This window comes from Parasteatoda tepidariorum, chromosome 11 (assembly GCF_982258835.1).
Source record: "Parasteatoda tepidariorum strain Cologne lab strain chromosome 11, Ptep-v5.0, whole genome shotgun sequence".
Lineage (NCBI taxonomy): Eukaryota > Metazoa > Arthropoda > Arachnida > Araneae > Theridiidae > Parasteatoda > Parasteatoda tepidariorum.
Genome location: NC_141765.1, coordinates 68,228,711 through 68,253,384, shown reverse-complemented (window position 1 = coordinate 68,253,384; position 24,674 = coordinate 68,228,711). Strand labels below are relative to the sequence as shown.

The following is a 24,674-nucleotide window of genomic DNA, read 5'->3' as shown; positions in this document are numbered from 1 at the left end:
TATATTTGTTTGAAATATTTCAAACGGAGCTATATAGCTCCGTTTGTTATTTTTGTACCAAAATAACAAACCAAATTATTTTGTACCAAAATAATTGTTTTGTTTGTACCAAAAAATAACAAACGGAGCTATATAGCTCCGTTTGTTATTTTTTGGGTAGCATCACAGAAATATTGCGGAGTCTTTCGAATTCATCTGTTGTTATTTCGTTGAAAATTTTATTAAAAGAGCGTGTTATATTGAAAACACTACAAGTATAATAATATTGGATGGTGCATTTTTTCAAGCTTTGACGTAAAAATCAGTCGGAAGCAGTAACCCGGAAGTCTTTCGATGAATTTTAAATCCTAGCACCATCCGCGCTTAACTTTACACGGTCAACCATCTGGAAAGTATCATCTCCGCTAAGGGGCGTATTCAAGCTGGGAAACATCCACGAGGTTGATCCGAAGACAAGCCAGCACAATTTTGATCTTCTGCTCCATAGGATTTTCGATTCTACAGATCTTACGAGCACATATATCCTTTCTATTCGGTGTTTATTAGCGGAGTCGAGGATCGAATCCGAGTCCTTCCGGACTGGAAAAGGAATCGAATGAAGTGTCAGTGTCCTTTAAGCAGCATTCACACTAGATGAGCAAAATTTATGGATTTGAATTCGGAGATGCGAGCGAGAACCATATGACGAAAAATATTTATTGGCGGAAAATTCGCCAATCAGGTTCTCGCTCTCATCTTCAATTTGTGTTTTGTGTGAATGTCCCTTAAGTCAACTAAGTTTTAGACATTTTTTTTTTTTTTTTTAAAATTCAAATGTGGCAATGATTTTTTTGTCAACGTAAACATTTATTTTTTTTTATTTAATTTTAATGTAAACAAAAAGATAATGTGACTTCTCTGATGTTCATACTAGGCAGCGAAGGAAATATGCTTTTATTCTTTTAATTTACACCTGAGTAAAAATTCGTTCAACTTTCTAACACCTGAACAAAGTGTTTGCTACTTAATTCACATTTTTTTTTGTTGAAAATTCTTTGATTTGACGTTTGTGCCGGTTGGAGTGAGATTAGTCAATTACCGGTATTTGTATTATTTGAAATAAGTTAATGACGTGGTCTTGATAATTTTCCTAACATAAAATAAATGCATTTTATTCTTTTTTTTTTTAAAAGTTTCGCTAATTTTTTGCTCAATATTTTTTCTGCGCTTTGTCTTACCGTGGTTTTCGTTACGTAAAATGTTATTGTCATATTCTTATGTTTTGATAATTTGAGAAATTTCTGATCGATTTTGAATATTATTTATATTTTAAAGAAGATGTTTTCATTGTTGATTTTAAAATTAAAATACTGTATTAGTTTTAAGACCCGCTTGTCATTCAGACATTTAGAAATGCTGTATTGCAATCATTAACGTCGAATTAAATAACTTCTATCTATCTTGACAACATTATCTAGGATAGTTTCTTCAAAACTTTACATCAGGGGCCTTCAACTTTTTACGACCGAGGGCCACACGTACATTAGGTAATAAATTTTAGTAGCAGAATGAATCTAGCAAATAACTTTAGAATGAATTTCTGGTATTTAAAAAAACTGATATTTCTGTATTGTTATCCGGTACACCAATTACAATCGTCAAGTTACAAATGAGTTTTGTATATGCAAATTTGTTGCAAAATATTATGTAGAGGTTTGTGTGAGACTATTTTTCAATTCAGCAGTGTTTAGCGTTACACTTTTCTGTTTGATATTTTCTTAAATGAAAAAAAAAAAAAAATTTTGATTCTTGACATGTATTTAGTTCTGGTTTTTCTAATTCAGCTTACATTATTAATCAACTACAAGTAAGAGAAAAATCTCCAAAAAAAGAGAGCAATCTGATAAGGACTGCTGGATTCTAAATTAACGCTGCGGTTGGCTACGAGTTGGTCCCCTTAGAGATTTTTTTTAGTTTCTTTGTGTGACTGTCCGAAGAAACTAAAAAAGTACTTCACGGTTATTTTGCTGCAGTTCACAATGTGAAAATCTTTTCTCTCAGATAAAAATTGAAAGTAAATGTCACCATCAGACTGAATGAAGTTAACTATTTTTACAACTACAATCATAATGTGCTTAAAGTTTAAAAAAGACATTGTACACATTTTTTTCTTGTTTTAATTAAAAAAAAAGCGCCCTGCATGTAAATATTCTACACGCAGTTTCAAAAAGAATATTTTAAAGATATTCCTACTTCTAAAAAATTTAAATGATTATAATTATGATTTGATTATGTAATTGGATTATGATTATATAATTATGATTCGATTATGATTAACTGTATAATTCCATAAGATGTTAGAATAATTCTTGTAACAAAGTTTCTCTGAATTATTTTGATGGGCCAACATATCCCATGTTCTGGGTTTGGCAAAAGAATACAATGATTTTTTTTCCTCATCACATTAACTGAAATAACTGCTAGTAATAGTAAAGTTATAAATCTGACCTTGCAAAATAAATCTGATCTTCTCTATTCTTATCGAAATAAATTTTCGAATGTATAACAGTACAGATCTAAAATACAACTTCATGTAATAAAAATTTGCCCACTTCAATTAAGCTATTAAATTCTTAAATAGAATTTGTAGTATACTAGTAGGATGGAAATGGGAAAAACAAATTAAAATTATTAATGGGATTAAAATAATTGAGCCTGGTGCACCATGCCTTTAATTTGCACTTACTCAGTCTCATGCCCCATGGAAACCCTGAATTTACTTGGAATTGGAAAGTTATATGATTGTTAATGTTTTAAAAGTTTAATTTGAGGCTTTAATTTGACACATTAGCTCTGTATCACAGAACTCACTCTTATTAAATTTTTTGAAAACTTATTGTAAGCAAAATAATGATCTCATTTTAATATTAACTCATTTCTTCTAATGCAATATGTTATTTTTTTTTATTAGTGCGAGAAAATGTTAATATTCATTTTCTTTTCCAATTTAATGGTTGGTCTTAAATATATTTTTCATTAATAACTTTTTTATTTGATGTATAAAGTAGGTATTAAACTAGTAGGTTAAAAGTTCCCCTAGTTCTTGTCAGGTCATCATAGAGCTCCAGTAGTAACAACTTTTTTGTGTACATTTTCTGATAGTCTGATTAATAAATATATTTCCATTATACTTTTTCCAGCCACCATGTCTTCCTCATACTTATTATATAAACGGCCTAGATGGTTCATTAGAATGTCACCCGAAAAACAAGATACATTACTTAAAATGTTAATATTGTCTATGGCTGCAGTTTTGTGTAAGTATCAGTTCATGTTTAAATCTATAAATTAAGGGGGCACATCCTTTTTCAGTGAGGAGCCATTTGTGTATCAGGTTGACTAGCAAAGGGCCGCTTGCTTGTTAAGTCATGCTGGTGGCAAATATCATAATTTGTCTGTAAACTATTTTTTTCTTCTCAAATAAGATTTTTTTCATTGTGTTCAGAAGCTCTCGCGAGCTGCATGTGGCCCACGAGCGAAAGGTTGTGCACCCTTACATGTGTATTGTATATTATTTGCGAATGCAAATTGTAAAAGATGCAATTTTAAATATTTTTTATGTTTAGTACTGTAGTCATTTATACTGTTGTCACTTTCATCATAAATGGTTTTTGTTATTAAAGAATTAATATTAATCTTATTGGAGATTTATTTTATACGCAAATGTTCTTACTTAATTGAAAATTTACACTTTGAAGTTGCTTTTGGCAACTCACTAAAATTCTAATTTTAATAGTTTACTAATTAACTATGATAGCTTGTACATAACACTTTAATTTCAGCTTATTGTCTTTATATTTGATCACTTAAATTTAATAGTAAAAGTTTCTGATTTTTTCTTTCTTTTTTTGCTAAAAATGATAAAATGGTATTAAAATATTTGAAATTAAATATTAATAAGAAATTGATAATTTTTACCATTCAAGTTTTGAAAATTAAGTTTAAATACTTCATTAAATACAAGCAAATTATTATTTTTTGTTATAATATAACATGTAGTAGTTTATACAAATTACTCTAAACTTATCAGAATTGAATTTTTTGTTTTTGGTTTCAGCATTTTCAACTAGGCTGTTTTCTGTTTTGAGATTTGAAAGTGTGATACATGAGTTTGATCCTTACTTCAACTATAGAACAACCAAGTATTTATCTGAAAATGGTTTTTATAGTTTTCATAATTGGTTTGATGATAGGGCATGGTATCCTTTAGGTAGGATTATTGGCGGCACAATCTATCCTGGTTTGTTATTATTTTTTATTCATTTATTTATTACTTTTATTATACTTCAAATTTATATTGATGTGACATTGAAAATATATTTATTTTTAGGTCTTATGGTTACTTCTGCATCTATTTATCATGTTCTCCAATATTTAAATGTGACTATTGATATTCGAAATGTATGTGTTTTCTTGGCCCCATTATTTTCGAGTTTCACAACAATAATAACCTATCTTCTCACAAAGGAGCTAAAGGTTAGTAACAGTTATATTTGTAATTGATCTTTTTAATAGGGGCAGAATTCCTTTTTTTCCCATCATTATACAGTACAAAATCCTATGTGCGGAAGATTGTTCTCCAAAAACATCTGTTTAAATTATTGAATTTAACACTGAAGGCAATGAGTTTAAACTGAAAAATGTGAATTCTTTTCTCAATTAGATGTGCCTCTATTTCTTTGAGCATGAGAACTCTTTCTTTAGAAGTATGAATTAGTTTTGCCATTTTAATAGCAATTGACAGGAAAAAAACAAAGATAATGCTGTATCAGGACTTGAGCTAAAATGAGAGTATTGAGTGGCATTTTTCAAAAACAAACTTTTGTTTTGCCCTATCCACCTTCACACTTTCTTACTGAACATGCATGTTCTAGGTCACATTTAGAACAACCAGGAGCGACCTGGGTAATAATGTTTATTGTTTTATCTACCTCTTACTATCATATTGTCAGTTCATAGCATCCTATTGTCAGCTCATTGCAGATTGCATTGAACATGCAATCATGATTGACATTGTATCTGCCATCAGTTTCCTCTCAATGTTAATGTGCATTCAAAGTCACGGTTGCAATAAATTTTATGACAAGTATTTTTTTCAAATCTAAGCAAAATTTCTGAATGATAGATAATTGAATCTGATAGTTTCGTAAATGTTCTAAATGATTACTATTAGCATTATAAGAATAACATTTATGAATATGCCGCTAAAACAAGATGATACATTCAGGAAAACAAAATATACAGGAATCAGGGATTTAGATTCAACTATAGTAACTTTTCTTTAAAATTTGAAAACTTTATTTGGCTTAATATTACAGTTGTTTAACTTTCCAGGCGGACAAAATATATTATTCACAAACTCAGTCGGTGACTGATTTTACAGTTCAGTTTAGGAATGCTATTTGATTTTAAACTTTAAAATATGGATGTATTTCATATGTATTTTATTATGCATGTATGGATGCATATTTAAGCTTTAATTATTCAACCTAGGTAAATTTTTTGAAAAATTTTTAATGCCAATTTTTTCTTTTCTTTATCTAATAGATTAACTTAATTTTTAGGATGCTGGGGCTGGATTGGTTGCTGCTGCTATGATATCAGTTGTACCTGGTTATATTTCTAGATCTGTTGCTGGGTCATATGATAATGAAGGAATAGCTATTTTTTGTATGCTTCTAACTTACTATATGTGGATTAAATCTGTAAAAACTGGATCTATTTATTGGGCTGCAATGTGTGGGATTGCTTATTTTTACATGGTATGTATGTATTTTAATATTTTACTCTGTGATTTATTTATTTAACCTTATTACAGATGTTTATGTTTGACATTAAGAAATATATGCATAAAGATATTTCATTCCAATGGACATGCAAGATTCCAGTAGACATGCAAGCTATTAAAATTAAGTAAATTATTGTATAAAGTTTGAAATACCAGGTTATGCTTTTCTTGTATTAAGTGATGATAAATTTTTTCGTCTTGTAGTTTAAAACATTTATTAGTTAATGGTCAATTCAGGGTTTATCTCGTAGTTTTCCCTTCAGATTATTCCATTTTCCCGCTTTCCATATAAAATTTCCGTTAAAATTTTTTTTTGCAGAAGTGAAAATATTTTATTAGGAATTTTATTTTCTGTGTAGCAAAAGTATTGAAGCCTTCATTCTGCCCTGGGGTAAAACTGGTTGATCTTCATAAAGCATCCCCGTTGCCTACTTCAGTATTTTCTTATCGTTTGAGGACTCATTCCGGACTCATTGTTTGTTCTTTTTTCCCCCGTCACTATTTGATTGACCAATACCATTGCAAATCTGTTCCTCCAGCTTTTTCATAATAATTGCTAATAATTTGATCTGTTCTTAGAAGAATGGCCAGCTTTCGTACAGATATAGTATCTCATTCTTTTTTTCTTTTTTTTGAGGTTTGGTAAATAGATAAAAAAATTAAAAATCCCTGGTGATGGCATTGGTTGGAAAAACAAATTGAAGGAATATATTTATGTGAGTGTATTAGAAAATTAAATAAATGCAGTGTGTGCTATTGTACCGTCTCCAGCAAGGAGTTGACATAATCCAAAAGATTTGATTTGTACTTATGGACCATGTTAAATCAACAGAGCGTAAGTCATTTCTTCAGATATAGAAGGAACATTTTACACTATCTGGTGAGTTGATTTAAACCTTTTTTTTTTGTTTTCTTTTCTTAGCTTATTTGATTTTGCATTTTAAGTATTTAGATTTAATTATTAACTTTTAAGTATTATAAATTGGTTTTATAAATCCTCGTGATCAAGCTGGAAATATGATGGCATAATTGACCGAGATGAAACTCATTTGCAGAAAGGTTTTCTATTGTGATAGCGTAGAAATATTTCAAAATATCAGAAAAATATGCTGTGTCATAAAATGATTTCTTTTCATCGCAGTATAATCTTAATTTTGACTTTGAATATTTTTTGTTGAAATGGAAAGTTATAGTAACTGCAGATAGGATACATCTATTATAAATTGTTTTCTATTATATAGATCTACATTTTCTCAAATATTTTTCTTGAAATTTTTTTTTATTGAGATTTGTGCAAATATGCTTTCTCTTCTTTTTAGAAACCAAACTTAGTCGCCAGAAACCAGAAACAAAACTTTCGTTTGCGATAAGATTTTCTACAATGATGGCGTAGAAATATTTTAATGTAATGAAAAAATGCGCTGCTTTATAAAATTTTACTTCTTTACTCTTTCTGTGGGCTAATGAAAATAATCTTAATTTTGGCTTTGAACATTATGTTCAAGTGGAAAGTTACACAATGACTACAGACAGAGCTGCAGTGACTTAGGGCAGTGGTTCCCAAATGATGTTCCGCAGAACCTTAGGGTTCCGTGGAAGAGTGAAAGGGATTCCGGGAGGATTACCAGTGATGAGTTTTGAAACCTCTGATTATATTTAGATACAACCTATAATTCATAATTTATTTAATCTTTCAGTTGCCTTTATAAAATTTAAGTAAAATGCCAATGAATGCATTTTTTAAAAAGAAAATAAGTTTCCTATAACAGTATATTGAACAAATTATGAAAAAGAACAAGCATTTATATAATATTGCATTAGCACTTCCTATCGTGCTTTTTAATACAAAAAGAAATAATTCTTTAATAAAGAAACATGTTTCCCTAATAATCATAATTTGACTTATTTTTTTTCATCTAATTTAAGATTATTAATGATGAAAAACCGTCATTCCTTAAATTAGATATTTTAAACATAGTTTTACATAGGTTATAACGTTCACAATTATCTTAATAAACTGTATTTATATAGTCGATGCTTTTCCGGAAGAAGATTAATTATTTAAGGTTCCAGTGCCGAAATTATTTTTTAACTGCAGACTTAGGTGATAAAGCGTTTGTCTCCCAATCAGGTGGTCCAAGTTCAAATCCTAGTGGTGTCTGGTTGATGCAAATTCTGCTCCCGACTCACAACAATTACCGTGTTGATTTAAAGTATTCTCAATGGTCGACGGATCATGGGTTAGAATCCCCTTGCCATCGGGCTAACAGTGGAAGGTTTTCTGACAACACCAATGCAGGTTAGTTCCATCGAAGTCCTCCATGAAGGCCAGTTTGTTCCAATGCTTGATCCAGGAGTTCCCTTGTCTTCTTTGTTATGTTCAAAATTATAGGACAATGGAGTATAGTACTGATAGTTAAACTCAGAATAAGGTTGGCCGTTTTATTCCAGTTATGAAATAAAATATAAAAAAAACTGACAAAAGATTGATGAATTAAGTTTTTTTAGAATTACCTCGTCTAGCTTTGTTTTCTTGAAAAGAAAATGAAGGTGAAAATAAAGAGTGTTATTAAGTGCTGGGAAATTCGATTGAAGTTATCTTTTTCTTTGGGGACATATTTATTGCGACACACAACTTTTGTTGTTATAATCAACCTTGAGTTATGTAGTGTTTTTGTTTAGCAAGACTTATTTTATTTTCAAGATTATTTTTCTACTGATAATAGATCACTTTAGCTATGTAATATCTTTATTTTAAGATAAAGTTGCCGAATTTTAGGATCCCTTGCCCCTAACTGTACAAATTTTTAAAAGTAGCTATTTTTTTTTTGTTAGCTGCTAATTTTTTATTATCTTTTCTTCTACTTCATAAACAATACTAATAAGTATTAATATTAAAAACACCTTGATAGAAATAAAAAGGAAGGAAAACAATCTTTTAACTTTCCTACAAGCCAGTTTTAGACTCAAGGTCAAAGATGATGGAAACTGCTAGCAGGTGTTTTAAAAGAATAATGGCAGTTGTTTTATTTGCGTTTTCTTTCCTAAGTGGTTGTTTTCGTTTGATTACGTAATTTTTTTTTCTGTTTACTCATAGATAAATGATAAAAAGAAATGTAGAAAAATTCTTACAGAAGTGTTAAAAAATCTTTAAAGGCTAAAAGTATGCAAAAATTTTATAAAGGGGATCAACTGCCCATGTATTTCTGGGTTGCAACTATTTAAGTGAGTAAGATATTTACAAATTTTTGTGGATTTAAGGAAAATGTAAAGATCCCACGATGAAGCTAGACCACTTATTATTTAGGGATATATACGGCTATTTATTTGAGTTTAATATTTCCTCCAACAGGAAAATCATGGATTTTTTAGAAATGTTTAAAATAGAATTTCAAAAATGTTATGAGCAAAAAAAACTTTAAATAATTGAAAAAAATGCCTGAAATTTTGGCAAGGAAAAAGTATGCATTTATCTACAAAATGATATCAACGTTTTAATACAAATATAGATGTGAGATTTTATTTATTTATTTAAATTTTGTGAGTATGAACCTCAATCTGTGTTTTTAAATTACGTGAATATGAATCTCGATCATTTAATTTTAAAATTGTGTGAATACAAATGATTGTAATTCAAAATATATACCTATAAGTTAGAGATAATTAGTGATCTATTAAAAAAAAACAACTTAAAATTTTCATTTCAAGAAGCAATTATTTCTATAACCAGGACAAAATTTAGAATATTTTTTTTCAATGGTTTCTTTTTTGAACCAGAATCTATGCACAAAAACTGTCTATTAAGCAAAAATTGTGTTTGTTTATATGTTTATGTAATTTATTTTCGTAAGGTCCAGTTTTTTTAGCCTTGTAATTTTTATCAAAAACACCTTTATAATTTCACTTTTGTTTAATATTAAGTATATATTTATCTTCAATCAAACCTTAAAGCAGGGTAGTTCAGTGAGTGCAGTTATAACACCAAAAAAAAAATTTAATAAACGCTGAAAACTTGGACACTAAGCTTTCTCATTAAAGTTTTTTATTTCATTTATTGTTTTTTTCGTTATAGTTAACCAGAATTTTATTTTTATATGACAACGCTCGGAGTTTCATTTTTGTAAGAATATTAAAATTAGCATATTCAATAATTGCAACAAAAGTGTACGAAAAAAGGGTTAACCTACTTTTAATTAATAAGCTGAGGCATGTTTATATGTTAATTGTATCTATTCAATTGTAATTTTTTGAACTTGATATCAGAAGCTTAAACTTTATCTTGCTATACATACATCAGATCTTGTCTTTATTCAACTCTTCTTTTTTCTGGAGTTATAACTAATATTATTAGTACTTATTTTTGATTCTGTATTAAAATTTGCATAAAAATAGATAATGAAAAGTAATCAATCAAAATTTTATTTGTGTTTGCAGGTATCATCTTGGGGAGGTTATGTGTTTCTCATAAATTTGATTCCTTTGCATGTATTAGTGCTGATGATTACTGGTCGTTTTTCCCATCGAGTTTACGTTGCATATAGTACAGTAAGCATAACTTTATTTTTTTTCAGTTGACTACTTTTAATTTAGAGTAAAGTGTTTTATCTGAGGATGTTGACCATTTCTAAGAGTCAAATAGCAATATTAGCCATTTTTTGTGAGTTGCCATTCTTAATGAGTTGATGTTATGGAAGGAAATGTTAGTATTTAATGCATTGAAAATTGTCTCAGTGGGAGAAAGAAAATGTCATCTGTTAAAAGTACTTTTTTCTCATTCTAATTAATTTTCTAAAATGTCATACAACTATTCATCTAAATTTGATTTGGCTTTAGAAAATATGATTTTTTAAAATTTTAATTGTTAGAAAGGAATGATTATTCATTTAAATTGACCACACTTGTGATTTTCTTTAAAGGGTGTAGTTATTGTACCTGTGGACAGTAAATCATGCTGTACCTTGGAACATGTCCCAGAGTAAAAGATATGCATTATTTTAATAAATTCAACATTTTTTGTTACAAGGGAATGTGTTCTAACCCATGACAATCCTTTAAATGCAAAAAATATTACAAGTATATTTTAGGCCAAGTATAGAAATTTTAAAAAATGTGGTATTTTCATTAAAATATGTTTAAATTACTTTCATTAACCCACTGACGGTTCTGCACGTAAAAAGTCGCATTTTAACCTGCAGTCTTCTCTGCATAGCAAAACCGGTTTTCCCATGTTAATAAATAGGGGAACTGTGTGTAGGGGAGAAACATTCTCCCAATTTTGCCCATTTCCTTAACCGCCAGTGGGTTAAGACAAAAAATAAGTTTCCTGCATGAAAAGTAATATTATATTTAAGAAACAAAATGGTGCGTATACGCACCATTGACCAGATTAATGAACAATTCGTTCAGTTCAGCTCTTATATTTTTAATGGAAACATTTGAAACATTTTGAATGCAAATGGACTTTGCATTTGATGCATAAATTAACCGTGTGGTTTTTGCACACTTTACATTGTCTGATGACTTTTTTTTCATGCCCATTTATTGTATGTTCGATTCTATCAGTCTGTACTTCTATTAGTAGAGCTTCGGATGATGGGCAGCCTTTGTTTGAATGGGTAACTTGTACTCTTTCACCAGATGGATTGTTCTTGGATTCAGATTTTAATTGTGCAATAGCTATATAAGATCTATAGTCTATAAGTGATATTTTTGAGCCTTGAATCCTCATCCGGCTTGCACTGACCACAGTGCTGGCGTAAAATATCCTCAGTGGTAGATGGATCGTGGGTAAGAGTCTCTTTGCAGTCAGGCTAAGTGTGGGAGATTCTTGTGGTTTTCCTCTCCATGTAAAGCAAATGCGGGTTAGTTCCATCAAAAAGTCCTCCACGAAGTCAAATTCCTCCCAATGTTTGATCCAGAAATTCTCTTGTCATCTGGATTGGGTTCAAAGTTACAAGGCTGCTTAGATGAACATTAGAAGTTGTAAACCCAAAAATTGGGTCGGCTGTTCAACGACGGTTATATAAACTCAGTTGAGTGGTAGTGGTACAAATAAATGATTAAACTTTCAAAGCAAACAAACAATAACGAGAGATTGAAATCAGTATTTTGTGTAGCCACCATGCGCCGCTATAAGTGCTGCTACACAACGTGGCATGGAGCAAATTTTGAATGTATTGTCCGTATTGTTTGTATGCGTACCCAAAGTTCGTCCGTAGAAGCAACCGGACGAGGATCACAAGCGAGACGCCGACCAACGAAATCCCACACATGTTCAATCGGCGACATATCTGGGGAATACGCAGGCCAAGGAAGAAGCTGTACTTGCCGCGATTGAAGGAAGGATTGAACAGTCCTAGCAATATGAGGAAAGGCATTGTCCTGTTGAAATACAGCTCCTGGCAAGGCTTGAAGGAAGGGAACAGCTTAGGGCTGTAGAACTTCACTATGTACCGGTTGCTGTTAAGATTACCCGCAATTTGTAGCAATTGAGATCGTCTATGATATGCTATGGCACCCCAGATCTTAACTCCGGGTGTTCCTTCACTGTGGAGTTCGATAATGCACCCCGGAAGGTGACGCTCACCGGCATAACGTCTGAAACGAATGCGGCCATCATGGTACTACAAATTAAAGAGGGATTCATCAGAAAACACGACACGCCATCAATCAGCATGCCAGTCCCTATGCTGATTGGCCCATTGTGGCCGCAGAAGGCAACGGCTTAGCGTGAGGGGGATCCTGTTTAAAGGAGTCCTTGCGCGCAGTCCACGCTGCAGCAGGCATCTTCAAATTGATGAAGCACACAATGAAACACCTGTAGCTATGGACCACTGTGTTGCCAGTTGTCTAGAGGGAGCCGTACTGTCCATCAGCGCCATGCGGACCAGGTGTCTATCATCGCGAGCTGACGTGACATTTCGGGATCCACTCCCGGATTTCCGAGTTGTTCGACACTCGTGCGTCCACTGCTTCCAAACACACATTACTGTGCTGCTAGTACGCTGTATATGAGTGGCTACTACACGATAAGACAATCCAGCTTCACGAAGGCCAATGATTCTCCCCCGTTTAAACTCCGCAAGTTGTTGAAATCTCGCTCTCTTTCGTCGAAGAGGCATAAGTTACGACCGAGCTAGCGTTTACCACTAGCAGATAAGCATCGACAACCATACACGCTCCACTACAGCCGTCTATTTATTCGGATCCATCCTCCGCTCAGAGGGCGCTGCTCAGCATACGCATGTGCAGGGCTGATTGTGCTCCGGAAAAAATCTGGATTTCCAGATTTTTCGCTAACCGTGATCCGGAAGTTTCCGGAGATCGAAGATTCTTACGTTTCAAAAAATCATTGATCCCAAAAGTTTCCGGAAATCAAATTTTCAAAGGCGGAACTTAAAAACACAGTTTATTTTATTTGTTTGTAAGGGAGAGCCAGATAAGCTTATATTCAAGATTGATATTCATTTTTTATCAGTATATATAGTTGTTATAATCATAAACTCAAGAAAGACATACTTGTAAATTTCAATTACTTCTCCAGGTCATCATAGGTATTTGTAAATGGTATAGGTATGTGTAAAATTTTAAATATATTTTAAATAAACTTTTTTTTTTTACTCAAGAAATTTTCCGGAAATTTGACAATCACCTCTGCATGCGCTACGGGTTTGAAATTCTAATAATTTGCATATCATGCTCTACTTTGCATTTAATGAAAATTTCAGCTCACTCGCACAAGTCCTTCATGGTGTCGCAATTTTCACAAACATGAGTTTATATATATAAAAAATTAATTAAGAAACTTCTTTTCTCTCTTTGCGACTGAATTGTTTGGCATTTACAAGGAGCAAAATGGTACCATTAGTAACAATTGTTACCACAGCATTGTCGTTCCATTTTATTGCACATCTTTCTGTAGCCTTGCTGAATGCAATATCGTAGGAACCACGATATTTTCCTTTTTTTCCCCTTCATATTTGTGTAGTCATCCAATATACAACCAGCTATGAGATTTTCGCTAGCTGTGCCAGATGGGAAGAAGCCCTTTACTTTCAAAATTTCAAACAAACTACAGGAAGAGAAAAAGTTATCGAAATAAATTTTTCCATCTAAGGGTTTGAAACAATGCTAAGTGACTTCAGAACAATGCTTGTTCCTAATGGTATATTTTGTTGAACACTGTTAGCCTCAGCACAATAAAACTTTGATAAATTAAAAACTTACAAATAAGACTAATAAAACTCTGAATATACAATAAAACTCTGAAACCTTGCATAAAAAGTGGGTTTTCAAATTTTGCCTATTTCTCATGCATTCAGCTAATGTTGCGTTAACGCACCATTAAATTTGAATGAAAATTTTTTAATATATTTTGATATTTGTTTTATTTTAATTTTATTTTCTGAACTTACAACTTTAACCCATTATAAAAACATATAATAAATCTCAAGTGGAATAATAATACAATTTAAAAAAATTGACTTTTTCAACAACCATTTGAAGTTTAAAAACTAGCGTGTTTTGAAAATTTCTCAACAGAAATTATGTACTCCAATTGAATTACTAATATTTTATAGATGTCTTTAGAACCCTTGAAGACAATAGAAAAATAAATGAAAAATATTCGCCACGGTGTTAATAAAGAACTATTTATGCGTGTTTATGCACCTTTGGCCAAAAATGGATTAATTTGATTTTATCTAAATAATTTACTGTGTTTTTTATATAATTAATTGACATATTTACAATATTTTTCATATTGTTAATTTGCATATACATAAGGTTAATGTACATATTGTTAATTTGGAAGCGAAGTTCTTATCCTATGACTTCAGGGCCGGCCCTAGACATTTTGGTGCTCCGGGCAAAACCTTAATTTTGCGCCCCCCCCCGTTTTTTTTAAAAGTAAATCTCAAGCGACCATATCAGAAAATCAAGAAAACATTGAAAAAAAATATATAAAGAAACGTTTTATTAAAAACTCAATCATCAGATAACAAGATAAGCAATTTAGCACTTAAAGCAAAATAACAAAAATTAAAGTGTAGTAAGGCTAACTAAACTAATATCCCATATTATAAATAAATTCTAACTAACCAAAGTAATTAAAATGCCGTTTTTCTAACTGTTCTTTCGGCAAACTCACGAACCAGTGATTTAAAGTCTAATTTGTCACTAATTTGGTGTTCTATAACTATCATTGCCAATCCATTGAGACGATTTTGCGCCTGCATCGTTCTGAGATAATTTTTTATTATTTTTTGTTTTGAAAAGCTTCTTTCCCCTGAAGCCACAGTGACTGACAATGTAAGTAGGATTCTTAATGCTATGCTGAGGTTTGGTGCGAATTTAAGAGTAGTGATAAACTTGAGAACTTCAACAGTGGTTTCCTTTTTTGTTACTAATGACGAAACAATGATTATTTGATCGGCTAGTTCCAGGGCGTTAAGATCGCATGAATTTCTATCAGTTAAAACTACTTCCAAATCTATGCAATGAGCCAGTAGCTCATTTCTGGGCATGACTTTTAGACTAAAAATATTATACGAAAAGCTGAAATAATTACTGTGAGTATTTAGCAAATTATATCTGGTTTCCAAGGCATTTATTGCTTGATCCACAGTGCGAAAAAAAAATCTATTTTATATTTTTGTTTGAGGTCTTGAACGAGTCATCCGGGCCCTCATACAAAAACGTTCTTGTTTTGCTTCTGACATGATGACGTGGTGTGGTGGTTTCGAAATTAGCTTCCACGTCAATCTCTGAAGCTAGCTCGGTTGCTTCTAAAATAATGCTTTCAAAAGTTTAATCTGATCTCAGGTTTTCAAAGAAGAGTTTGCAGTTGCTAAGCATATCAATAGCTTGTGACATATCAAAATTTACAGTTTGCAAAAATTGGTGATGGGGTTATTATGACTCAAAATTTTGTACCAGATCACAACAAAGCACATAAATTTGAACTGTTCAAATTATTTAATAATCCGTTAGCCTGATCTCTGATCATATTATCGATTTCTGAATCTTCATATATGCTGTACAAAGCATCATGAATTGGACCAATTTGAAACCGCAGAGCTTTTAATGAGTTGACTCGACTTTCCCATCGCGTATCACTCAATGGTCTTAGGGTGTAAGTATCAATATATTTCCGTAATATTACCCAACGAAAAGAAGAGGAAGAAAAAAATGTATATAACTTTTGAACAATATTGAAGAAGTTGGCTGCCTCAAATGAGGATTTTGCCATATCGTTTACAACCAAATTTAGCGAATGGCTGCTGCATGGAACATAAAATGCTCTGGGGTTTATATTTCTGATTCTTGTTTGTACTCTCGATTTTTCTCCTCTCATATTGGAACCATTGCCATACCCTTGACCCCGCATGTTGTCTACTTTAAGCCTATTTTTCTCTAGCTCTTCCAGTAAAACTTCCGACAATTCCTCATCTGTTGATCTCGCAATGGGTAGAAAACCCAAATGACGTTCATTGATATTAACTTGAACTTCAGACTCTGATTCCTGTATGGAGACAAATCTTACCACAAATGAAAAATACTCTGCCAATTTTTGGGCATCTAAGCTCACACGATTAACACCAAATCCCCCTTCATTGTAGGTACCTCCACTGGCCAAAAAAAATGATACCACACAGGAAATTTTTTGATGTAAACTCTATTTTTTGAAATCTGCCCCTTGTGCGCCACTGGTTTAAAAAAATAAAATGCATTTTATTCAATTCCAGACTCAATTACCTTTCATTTGATACCACACAAGCCATGTTTTGATCTAAACTCTAATTTTTGAAATCCCTTATGCGCCACTGGCTTAAAAAAATAAAATTGCATTTTATTCAACTCCAGACTCAATTACCTTTCATTTGATACCACACAAGCCATGTTTTGATCTAAACTCAAATTTTTGAAATCTAACCCCACCCTTTTTTTTGGCTCATGTCTGATGGATTATATTCGTTTTTAAAAATTAAAACACTTACCTTCACAGAAGCCAAACGCACTGGATAATTTGCACAAGCACTTTTTTAAAGCTTTTTTGCACTAACAATTTAAACAAACTATTTTATTTCACACTAGCCGAAGTCTAGTGGCAAATAATACATTGTTTTAAGTCCTTTTTATATGCAGTTTAAAAAATGGCTGTTTTGGTTTTAAAATTGTTGTTTCCTGTGTACAGTCGTGTTGTAACGGGCCGAAAAACTTGTCAATTCTTAAAAGGCGGCGGTTGAGTGGTTTTGTCATGTTGAATTGGATTCAATGTTTATGAATCCAATTCAGTGCCTTCCTTAATGTTTAAATGTATTATATTATTTGAATTATGTGCTTAGAAATAAAAATGATAAATTCCGCCTGCCGCCTCTCAATCTTGTCAACTATCATTTTGGCGCCCCTAGATCATTGCGCTCCGGGCGGCCGCCCGGATCGTCCTACCCTGGGGCCGGCCCTGATGACTTGCAGCTTTTTGTATGTAGTTTGATCAAATAAATGTTGTAATTTCGTTCAGATACACCATTTTGAGATATGCTCTGCATCTGCAAAATTCAACTAAAAATTAAAAGTTTTTCTTCAAAAGGCTCTGAAAAATTTTACTGCATGAAGAATAGAGTCAATGCATCTATTATGAAGGACAAATTATGCTTAATATAAATAATAAAAGTCAATAAATAATAATTATTGCATATCTAATAATCAATGCTATCTTACTTTAAATTAAGAAATGATGCATTTTATTAATTTTCATAATAACTCTTCAAAATTGCACTGAATTAGGCCATCTACAAGTTTGCGCAAGTCAAGTACAAAACAATAGCAAATGCATTATGTCAATGAATCCTAATTTTAAATGTGCCAATTTTATGTTAAAGCTATTAAGTACCTAAAATAGTTACATTATTGCAAATTAATGAAAAGAATTTTACTATATCTTATATAGTGCAATATTGTACTATATAAAACAATTGCGATCGCATCATATATTTTATTTTGATTCAAAATACCTAAATATTATTAAATCAAATAACTAAACAGCTAAAAACCTTTCAAATACTCTTTAAAAAATAGTAATAAAAATTAAAAAAAAAAATCTTGTTTTGTACAAAACTGAAGCATAAAATAAACGAGAATGCATTTTGTCTTTTATAATTAATTTATAATATCCCAATCATAAATAATTCAAATGATTAAACAGCTGAAAATAAACTTTAAATGTAGAATCAATGAAGAATATTGATTTTTCTTTAAATCAGCTGTCAAAGGAAATAAAAATAAAAAACATTAAAAAAAACAGGAAACAAGCAGATTTCCTAAAATACAAAAACAGCATTTCACGTATTTTCCCTTTATCCATGTGCTAATGATGTTGCATCAGTCTGCTTGTAAGTCTTTAGATTTTGAAAACTTATATTTCTCAGCATAAAAATAATGAAGCTAACTTTCAGCTGAAAGTGTGAATTAACTTGACCTTCAAGATAGTCTAAGCATTTCACCCCACTCATTCCTTTTAAAGAGTGACTTTTCCTCTTTTCTTCACACCTGCAGCAGAAGAAAGAGAAAGAGGGGAGGGGGAATTGTATTTCTGCTGACCCGGTCTTTTTTGAGCTGTTGTTACATTTTTGCCATCTCTTTTTCACCTACATTGTTAATTTTTTAGATTATTATTGATCTTAAAGTATAAATATATATCACAGCTGAAGATGAAAATGGGAAGAGTGTTAATGAAATTTTTGAGAATCAATTCAACAAAAGAAAACACTTTCAAGTTTTTAAGGAGTGAAAAAAATTGTGAGATACGTCACACATAAAAATTAGAGTTTTAAATCATAATTGCTGCAGCGTATCTCAGTGAAATTATTGTAATTTTTTTTTTTCCTAATGCAGCTTGTGTACAATTTCCCTACTAAAGTTCTTTCAGAATTAAGTTTCTAATATGTTTAAAAAAAAAAACTTATGTATAAATATTTGTTCACCTTCTTCTACCTCTAAAAATGCCTGCATTATCAAATTAGGAAAAGCTGGTATAAATGTCCATATCTCTTATTGAAATAATTGCTGTAGTAGGGTGCTGCAGCAAACCTTAGCATGTAGGAAATGGTGTTCTATATGCTGATGTTTGCTCTATTCATTGCAATTAGATTTAACTGTTTTTATTAAATATTGATTTAAAAGTAAGAACTTTTATCCTTTATGGAATAAGTATTTTTCTATTTTAGTCCCTTACATAAATAAAATATTTGTTTAATGGCATAATATCGGTTTAAATATGTGACTATTGTCTGAGTCATAAAATATGTCGCAAAGTACAAGGATATGTTATATCCTTGGACAATTTGCAATTTTTACAAATTCATATTTTTCATTATTTATGCTGGATGCATTACAAAGAAAAATGTGTGTGAATTTAAATATTTTTAGACAATAACTCTGGCATCATTGTCAGAGTCAAAAATTAAAATTTGAAAATTGTCCTAAGGTTTCCACATTCTCTTTTTATTTGTAATGTTTATAATATGTAGCTTTACATTTTTAATAGAGCATTTAAAAATTTTAATATTTCATTATTTTGTCTTGTAAATTGAATCAAATTGATGTATTTTAGCTATATTGCCTTGGAACATTGTTGTCAATGCAGATATCTTTTGTTGGATTTCAACCTGTACAATCAAGTGAACATATGGCTGTAAGTATGTTTGTAGAATATCAAATAAGTGGATAAAATAGTTTTTAAAATGATAACATAGTGAAAAGGGGCTATTTTAGTTGAATTAGAATTATGCATTTTCATTAATTCATATTTAATAACATTAATTAAAATTGACTAGCAGCATTAGCATGTATTACTATAGTTGCTGTTAAAATATATTGATATGCTAAATAATTCATATAAATTGCCATTTTATTCTTACCTGATTTGTGGTTTCTATTTAAACTTAACTTAAACTCATTTCAAACTTAAAATATTTCACATTTTCTTTTGAAAGCAATAAAAATGATGTAAAAATAGTATAGTCTTTTGTTTTAATGTTTTTTACTTCAAATATTAAAACCAGTATTAGGATGCAGGGTTCCCAAAAGGTCAAGGAGAACAGGGAAAACCTGGAATTGTGAGGGAAATATTTTAACTCCAAAAGTCAGGGAAAGTTGCAATTTTTTTTGCAAAAACCTGGAATATTCCTATATCATACCTGGAAAATAACCAGTCTTAAAATTGTTGTAACATTAATCAGTTATTGAGATTCGAGTTGAATAATTCTGACATGTATTGCAATTATTTGTTGTAAAAATTTCAGATTTTAGTCAAACTGAAATATTTCCTTCCTCATTTAATAATATTTTTTTGCACAGAAAATTTAATATTTCACATTACAAGTAAAAGAATCAAAGTTTTCTGATGGAAATATGGTCTCAATTTTCATTGAAATTTACCTGGTATACCTGAAAAGTCAGGAATTTTTTTTTCCTTCTGAAATTGAGTGGGAACACTGAGGATGTTCTTTAGAAATTTAATGTAGCTAGATGCAGGGGGGCACAACCTTTTTTGGTCAATGGGCCACAAAAACTGAGAAGAGACAATGCTAATATTATAGTGTAGCATTATGATTTTAAAAATGGAGTTTAAAATGTATTGCTTTTTCCAGACTTGCATAAATGACAAATAGCAATTTGTTGCAGCAAATTGCAACATAGCATTGCCCACTTAGAAATTTGTTGTATGACTTATACATGATGAGTATATATTCGGAATAGGAAAAAAAAGAAATTTTAAGTGAAAAAAAAATTAACATGGTTTAATTAATTACCTTACATAATTTTAAGTTTTTGTTACAAACATTGTTAAGAGCAAAAGAAATCAGTTCTCATTTTATAATCATTCAGAGCTGGGGACACAAGGAGAGGTGCCACTAAAACACTTTCAATAGTGAGTCACATCCACTTAGCACTATTTTTAAGTGGATTATCTACAACCTGGAATTCAGTGTTTTCAAGAACAAAATATTACAATTTTCCCACCTATCTTATTGTGATGGTTGGAACTGAATTTTGGACACTTTTTTTACATTGATTGAGTTTATTGGAGGCAATATATGAAACAGAAAAGAAATTTTCATCTGTCATTCTGCTTCTTATCAGATTTAAATAAAATGAATATCTTTCTGCAAGCAATTGATGGACTCTGGTAAGTGGTTTAAACCCTTTTCATTGCCACCTCATTTTTGTGAAATTTGTTTGAAAATTATGGATTGTTTAAAACTCTATATTGATTCAAACCACAGGATGAGTTTTGAACCAAAATGCTGAAAATGGAAATATCAAAATTTTATATGCGTGTATGTAGGAAGAAAAAAGTGCATGTTGGAAGCATTATCCGCAGAATGTTATCTACATCTTAATAAACATATCAATGCTAAATTTTATTTAAATTGTGTGAATGTGATTTTTAAATCATGCGAATATGAATCTCGATATTTATTTTTAAAATCATATAAATACCAATCTCAATATTTAATTTCAAAATTGTGTAAAATAGGAATTCAAATTTGTAATTTTTGAGTCACTTGGACAAGAATCACAATAGTGGCTTTTCCTGTATCGCAAAGTGCAATTTTAAATAATGTGAACACATATTGGTATGTGTGATTTTAAATCATGTGACTGTAATTTTAAATTGTGTTTGCATATGTAGGCAAAAGTGTAAAAACAAATAATTTTTCCTCGGGAATTTGAAAAAGGTGCACTTTGTTTTGAAAAGGAGTATTTTTTTTAATTAAATTGAAAAATGATTATCAAAAAGCTCCCGATGCATTTTAAGCATTCGTTTATATTATACATAGTTCGTTTATATATACTGCATCTTGTCTTACATTTATTGACATTCATGATCAAAATATATATGTGCTTGCAAATATTGCAGAACAAGTTGCAACATTTTTTTCAGCTCATGAAACTTTTCAGGTAAGGAATTATAAAATTGATAGAGCTTCCTTTTCTTGTGTTCATTTTTCAACAGCTGAACTTTCCAAATCAACCAATGCTAACTGGAAATTATCACTCACTGTTTTTAAATCCACATTTAAAATGGAAAAAACAAATTGAGCTTTATTTTGCTCTTTCAAAATCAACAAAGTGCTTGCCAAATGCATTGATAAGAATCTGTACTTGATTCTCTTACTGCATTTTCACATGAGGAAATTTTTCTTACATTCTCTGGCAGGTGCGGAAATGGGCACCTTTTTTGAGCTGCTTCTTGAATAGGTAGTTATATTATTCACTAACAGAAATAAAAATTAATCTTTTCTCTGTAATTTGGTATTTAGGTAATTTAAATAACCAGTTGTATCAGTTAAAAAAGCTAAATCAGTTCATTTAATTGCTTAGTTTTTTTTCCTGTTACACAAATAAGAGATGATTTGATCAAAGAGTTCGATGAAACGTTTTAGTGAAGTTCCGTGGCTCAGCCACCTTACTCCTCTGTAATGAAGAATGTCTTCAAACTCACTTAAAAATTCTTTGAACTCTCTGTGTTTTAATGCACAACTACACACAAATTTGATGGCTTCCTTAACACGTTTCATCAAATCATGAAACCGGTGCTTTTTATTTCTTAATGATTCTTAGTGAATAAGGCAATGAAATTGTTTTAATTCATGCCCATGTCCAAGTTGTCCTTTTAACAAGGAAACCATTCCATTATTCACTCCCATCATAGCATGAACACCATCCTTAGTTATGCTGACATATTTATCTTTATCATTGTAACACAATCCTGTCAAGATCAGGAGAATTTCACTTACAGTTGTTTGATTTACACCAAGAAATTCCTCAGTAATGGAAATTTGATCAGAAATTCCTCAAACGTGCACCAGTAAGTGGGCGACTGATTTACAGTCTGGATTCATCAAAAGCAAGAGAAAAAAATGAAATTGCGAGGCCTCAGACTTAAGTTGCTCCTTAATTCCATCCCCTTTTTTGTATAGTCATTCTTATTAAGACTCAAGTTCTTAAACTTTTTTAAGCAGTAAACAATCTTTATTAAAATCACCATCAGTAAACAGTTGGCCCTGGTTAGCAATCAACTGGGGTGTGCCAAGACTCACTTTCACACAGGAATCTAACTTAGATGATTGTTTCTGAAAACAATTCACTTGATTTGATTAAGAATTTTGATTTTTTTGGGAGCCCTTGTGCCCTTTGGTTGATCAAAATTACTGTTATTTTGTTTCATAGCGATAACGCAAGTTATATTCTTTTGCCATTGTCATGTCATTCTTTTGCTATGTCATTTTGCCACTACTAGTACACAGTAAGCATATGACTTCTCCATCATTATTAATGAAACAATATTTTTCAGTCCATGCATCTTGAAATTTCTGATTTTTGTTATCACCTTTCCTTTATTTCACAAACAAATTAAGTTTGGCCAAAGACGAAAGTAAGTAAAACAACGAAGTAAAAAAAAAACTTCTAAAAAATGTTATTCTAGGTATCATCAAAAAAGAAGATGCTAATAGTCTGCCTGGTGAGGGAGAGACTTGACTAATGATGGTAGGGAGAGAGGACTATGTTCTCAAAGTGGCTGTGGGTCTTTTTCTGTTCTCTGATCTGTCAATGTCTGAGAGTGAGTGAACAATTGGGTTATGATGTAAATAAAATTTTTGGAAGAAGTTCTTAGAAAAGTAGCGGAAAAATTCTTTTAAAGTGGGGATATCAATGTATTATATTGTAGTGACACAACTACTGGAGCAGGCTGATTTATTTGATGGTTTGGAGCTCTCTGTTACGGGTTACAAAGAATTTAGAAAGCAAAGCGCCTGTTGTCAAAAGCAGTATCAAGTGATTCTTAGAAATTAAGAATCGTGGGGACTCAAGCTTATTTATGTTAATAAGGACTATCTCCTCCACTGTTTTCCCAGGTGTCTTTTATACTTTTTTCCCCTTCCTCAACCAGTTTTAGTGGTGTAATCCATGTGGTAAAAAAAGAGAACTGTCTAGAATGAAATATTTTCCATTAAAAAAAAATGAATGTCTTGAAATTTTTTCAAATTATTTTTTTAGAAGAATCAAAATTTTAATGAAGTAGTGGCGGGGCCATTTCCAAAGGCCCTGCATGCCACAAATTGTGGGCTTGGTGGAAAATTCATTCAAAATTTTATTTATTTATGTGCCGTTATTCAGAAATAAAGTTCAACTCCAAGAATGGTAGCATCTAACTATGTAAGAAGTGTACGATTACACTAAATTCTGAAAAATTTGTCCAATATGTTGACAAAAAATAGAATACATATTTTATTAGCTTATGTATGTTGAAATTTCATTTAAAACAGTGATTAATTAATGAATTTTGATCATCCTTTGTATTTTGTTTCTGTATATATGCTACTTTTACTTGTAATATTAATTTGAATCATTTAAGAATTTATTGCATGATAGCTATTGTTAATGCTATTATTATTATTTCTTTTTTAAGTGAAGATAATTTTTTTTGTACTAGGCTTTAGGAGTTTTTGGCTTGTGTCAGCTTCATGCATTTGCAGATTATGTGAAATCTCGGCTGAGTTATGAAAATTACCGTGTTTTAATTCAAGCTGTGTATACTATTGCTGCTGTTGCATTTATAGCTGTAGCAACAGTTCTAACTTTCACTGGAAGTATCCTTTTTGTTGTAACTTATTATAACGTTATTTTCTTTTTCTGTTCATTATTCTTAAAAACTAAATGTTAACCTATAATGTAAAACTAAGGAAATGTTGAACAGCTATATTTAAAAATAATTGTGTGTTCATTTTAATGTCATTTAAACAAAAATACTTCTAAGAATTTGCTATTTGTTTTGGGT

At 31.0% G+C, this 24,674-nt stretch overlaps 1 protein-coding gene across 2 annotated transcripts in view; it reads left to right on the top strand.

Moving 5' to 3' along the window:
- The first annotated feature begins 787 nt into the window (after window positions 1–787).
- Window positions 788–24,674, top strand: part of LOC107437643 (dolichyl-diphosphooligosaccharide--protein glycosyltransferase subunit STT3A) — a 39,046-nt gene continuing 15,159 nt past the window's right edge. The window contains exons 1-8 of one of the 2 annotated variants that reach the window (XM_016049722.5): window positions 788–1,080; window positions 3,180–3,296; window positions 4,097–4,279; window positions 4,370–4,515; window positions 5,604–5,801; window positions 10,262–10,372; window positions 19,440–19,520; window positions 24,330–24,486. In XM_016049722.5, the coding sequence (XP_015905208.1) occupies window positions 3,185–3,296; window positions 4,097–4,279; window positions 4,370–4,515; window positions 5,604–5,801; window positions 10,262–10,372; window positions 19,440–19,520; window positions 24,330–24,486 (988 nt within the window). In that variant the 5' untranslated portion in view covers window positions 788–1,080; window positions 3,180–3,184. Of the gene's footprint in view, window positions 1,527–3,179; window positions 3,297–4,096; window positions 4,280–4,369; window positions 4,516–5,603; window positions 5,802–10,261; window positions 10,373–19,439; window positions 19,521–24,329; window positions 24,487–24,674 lie in introns of both variants that reach the window. The other variant, XM_043040075.3, reaches the window with a different exon arrangement.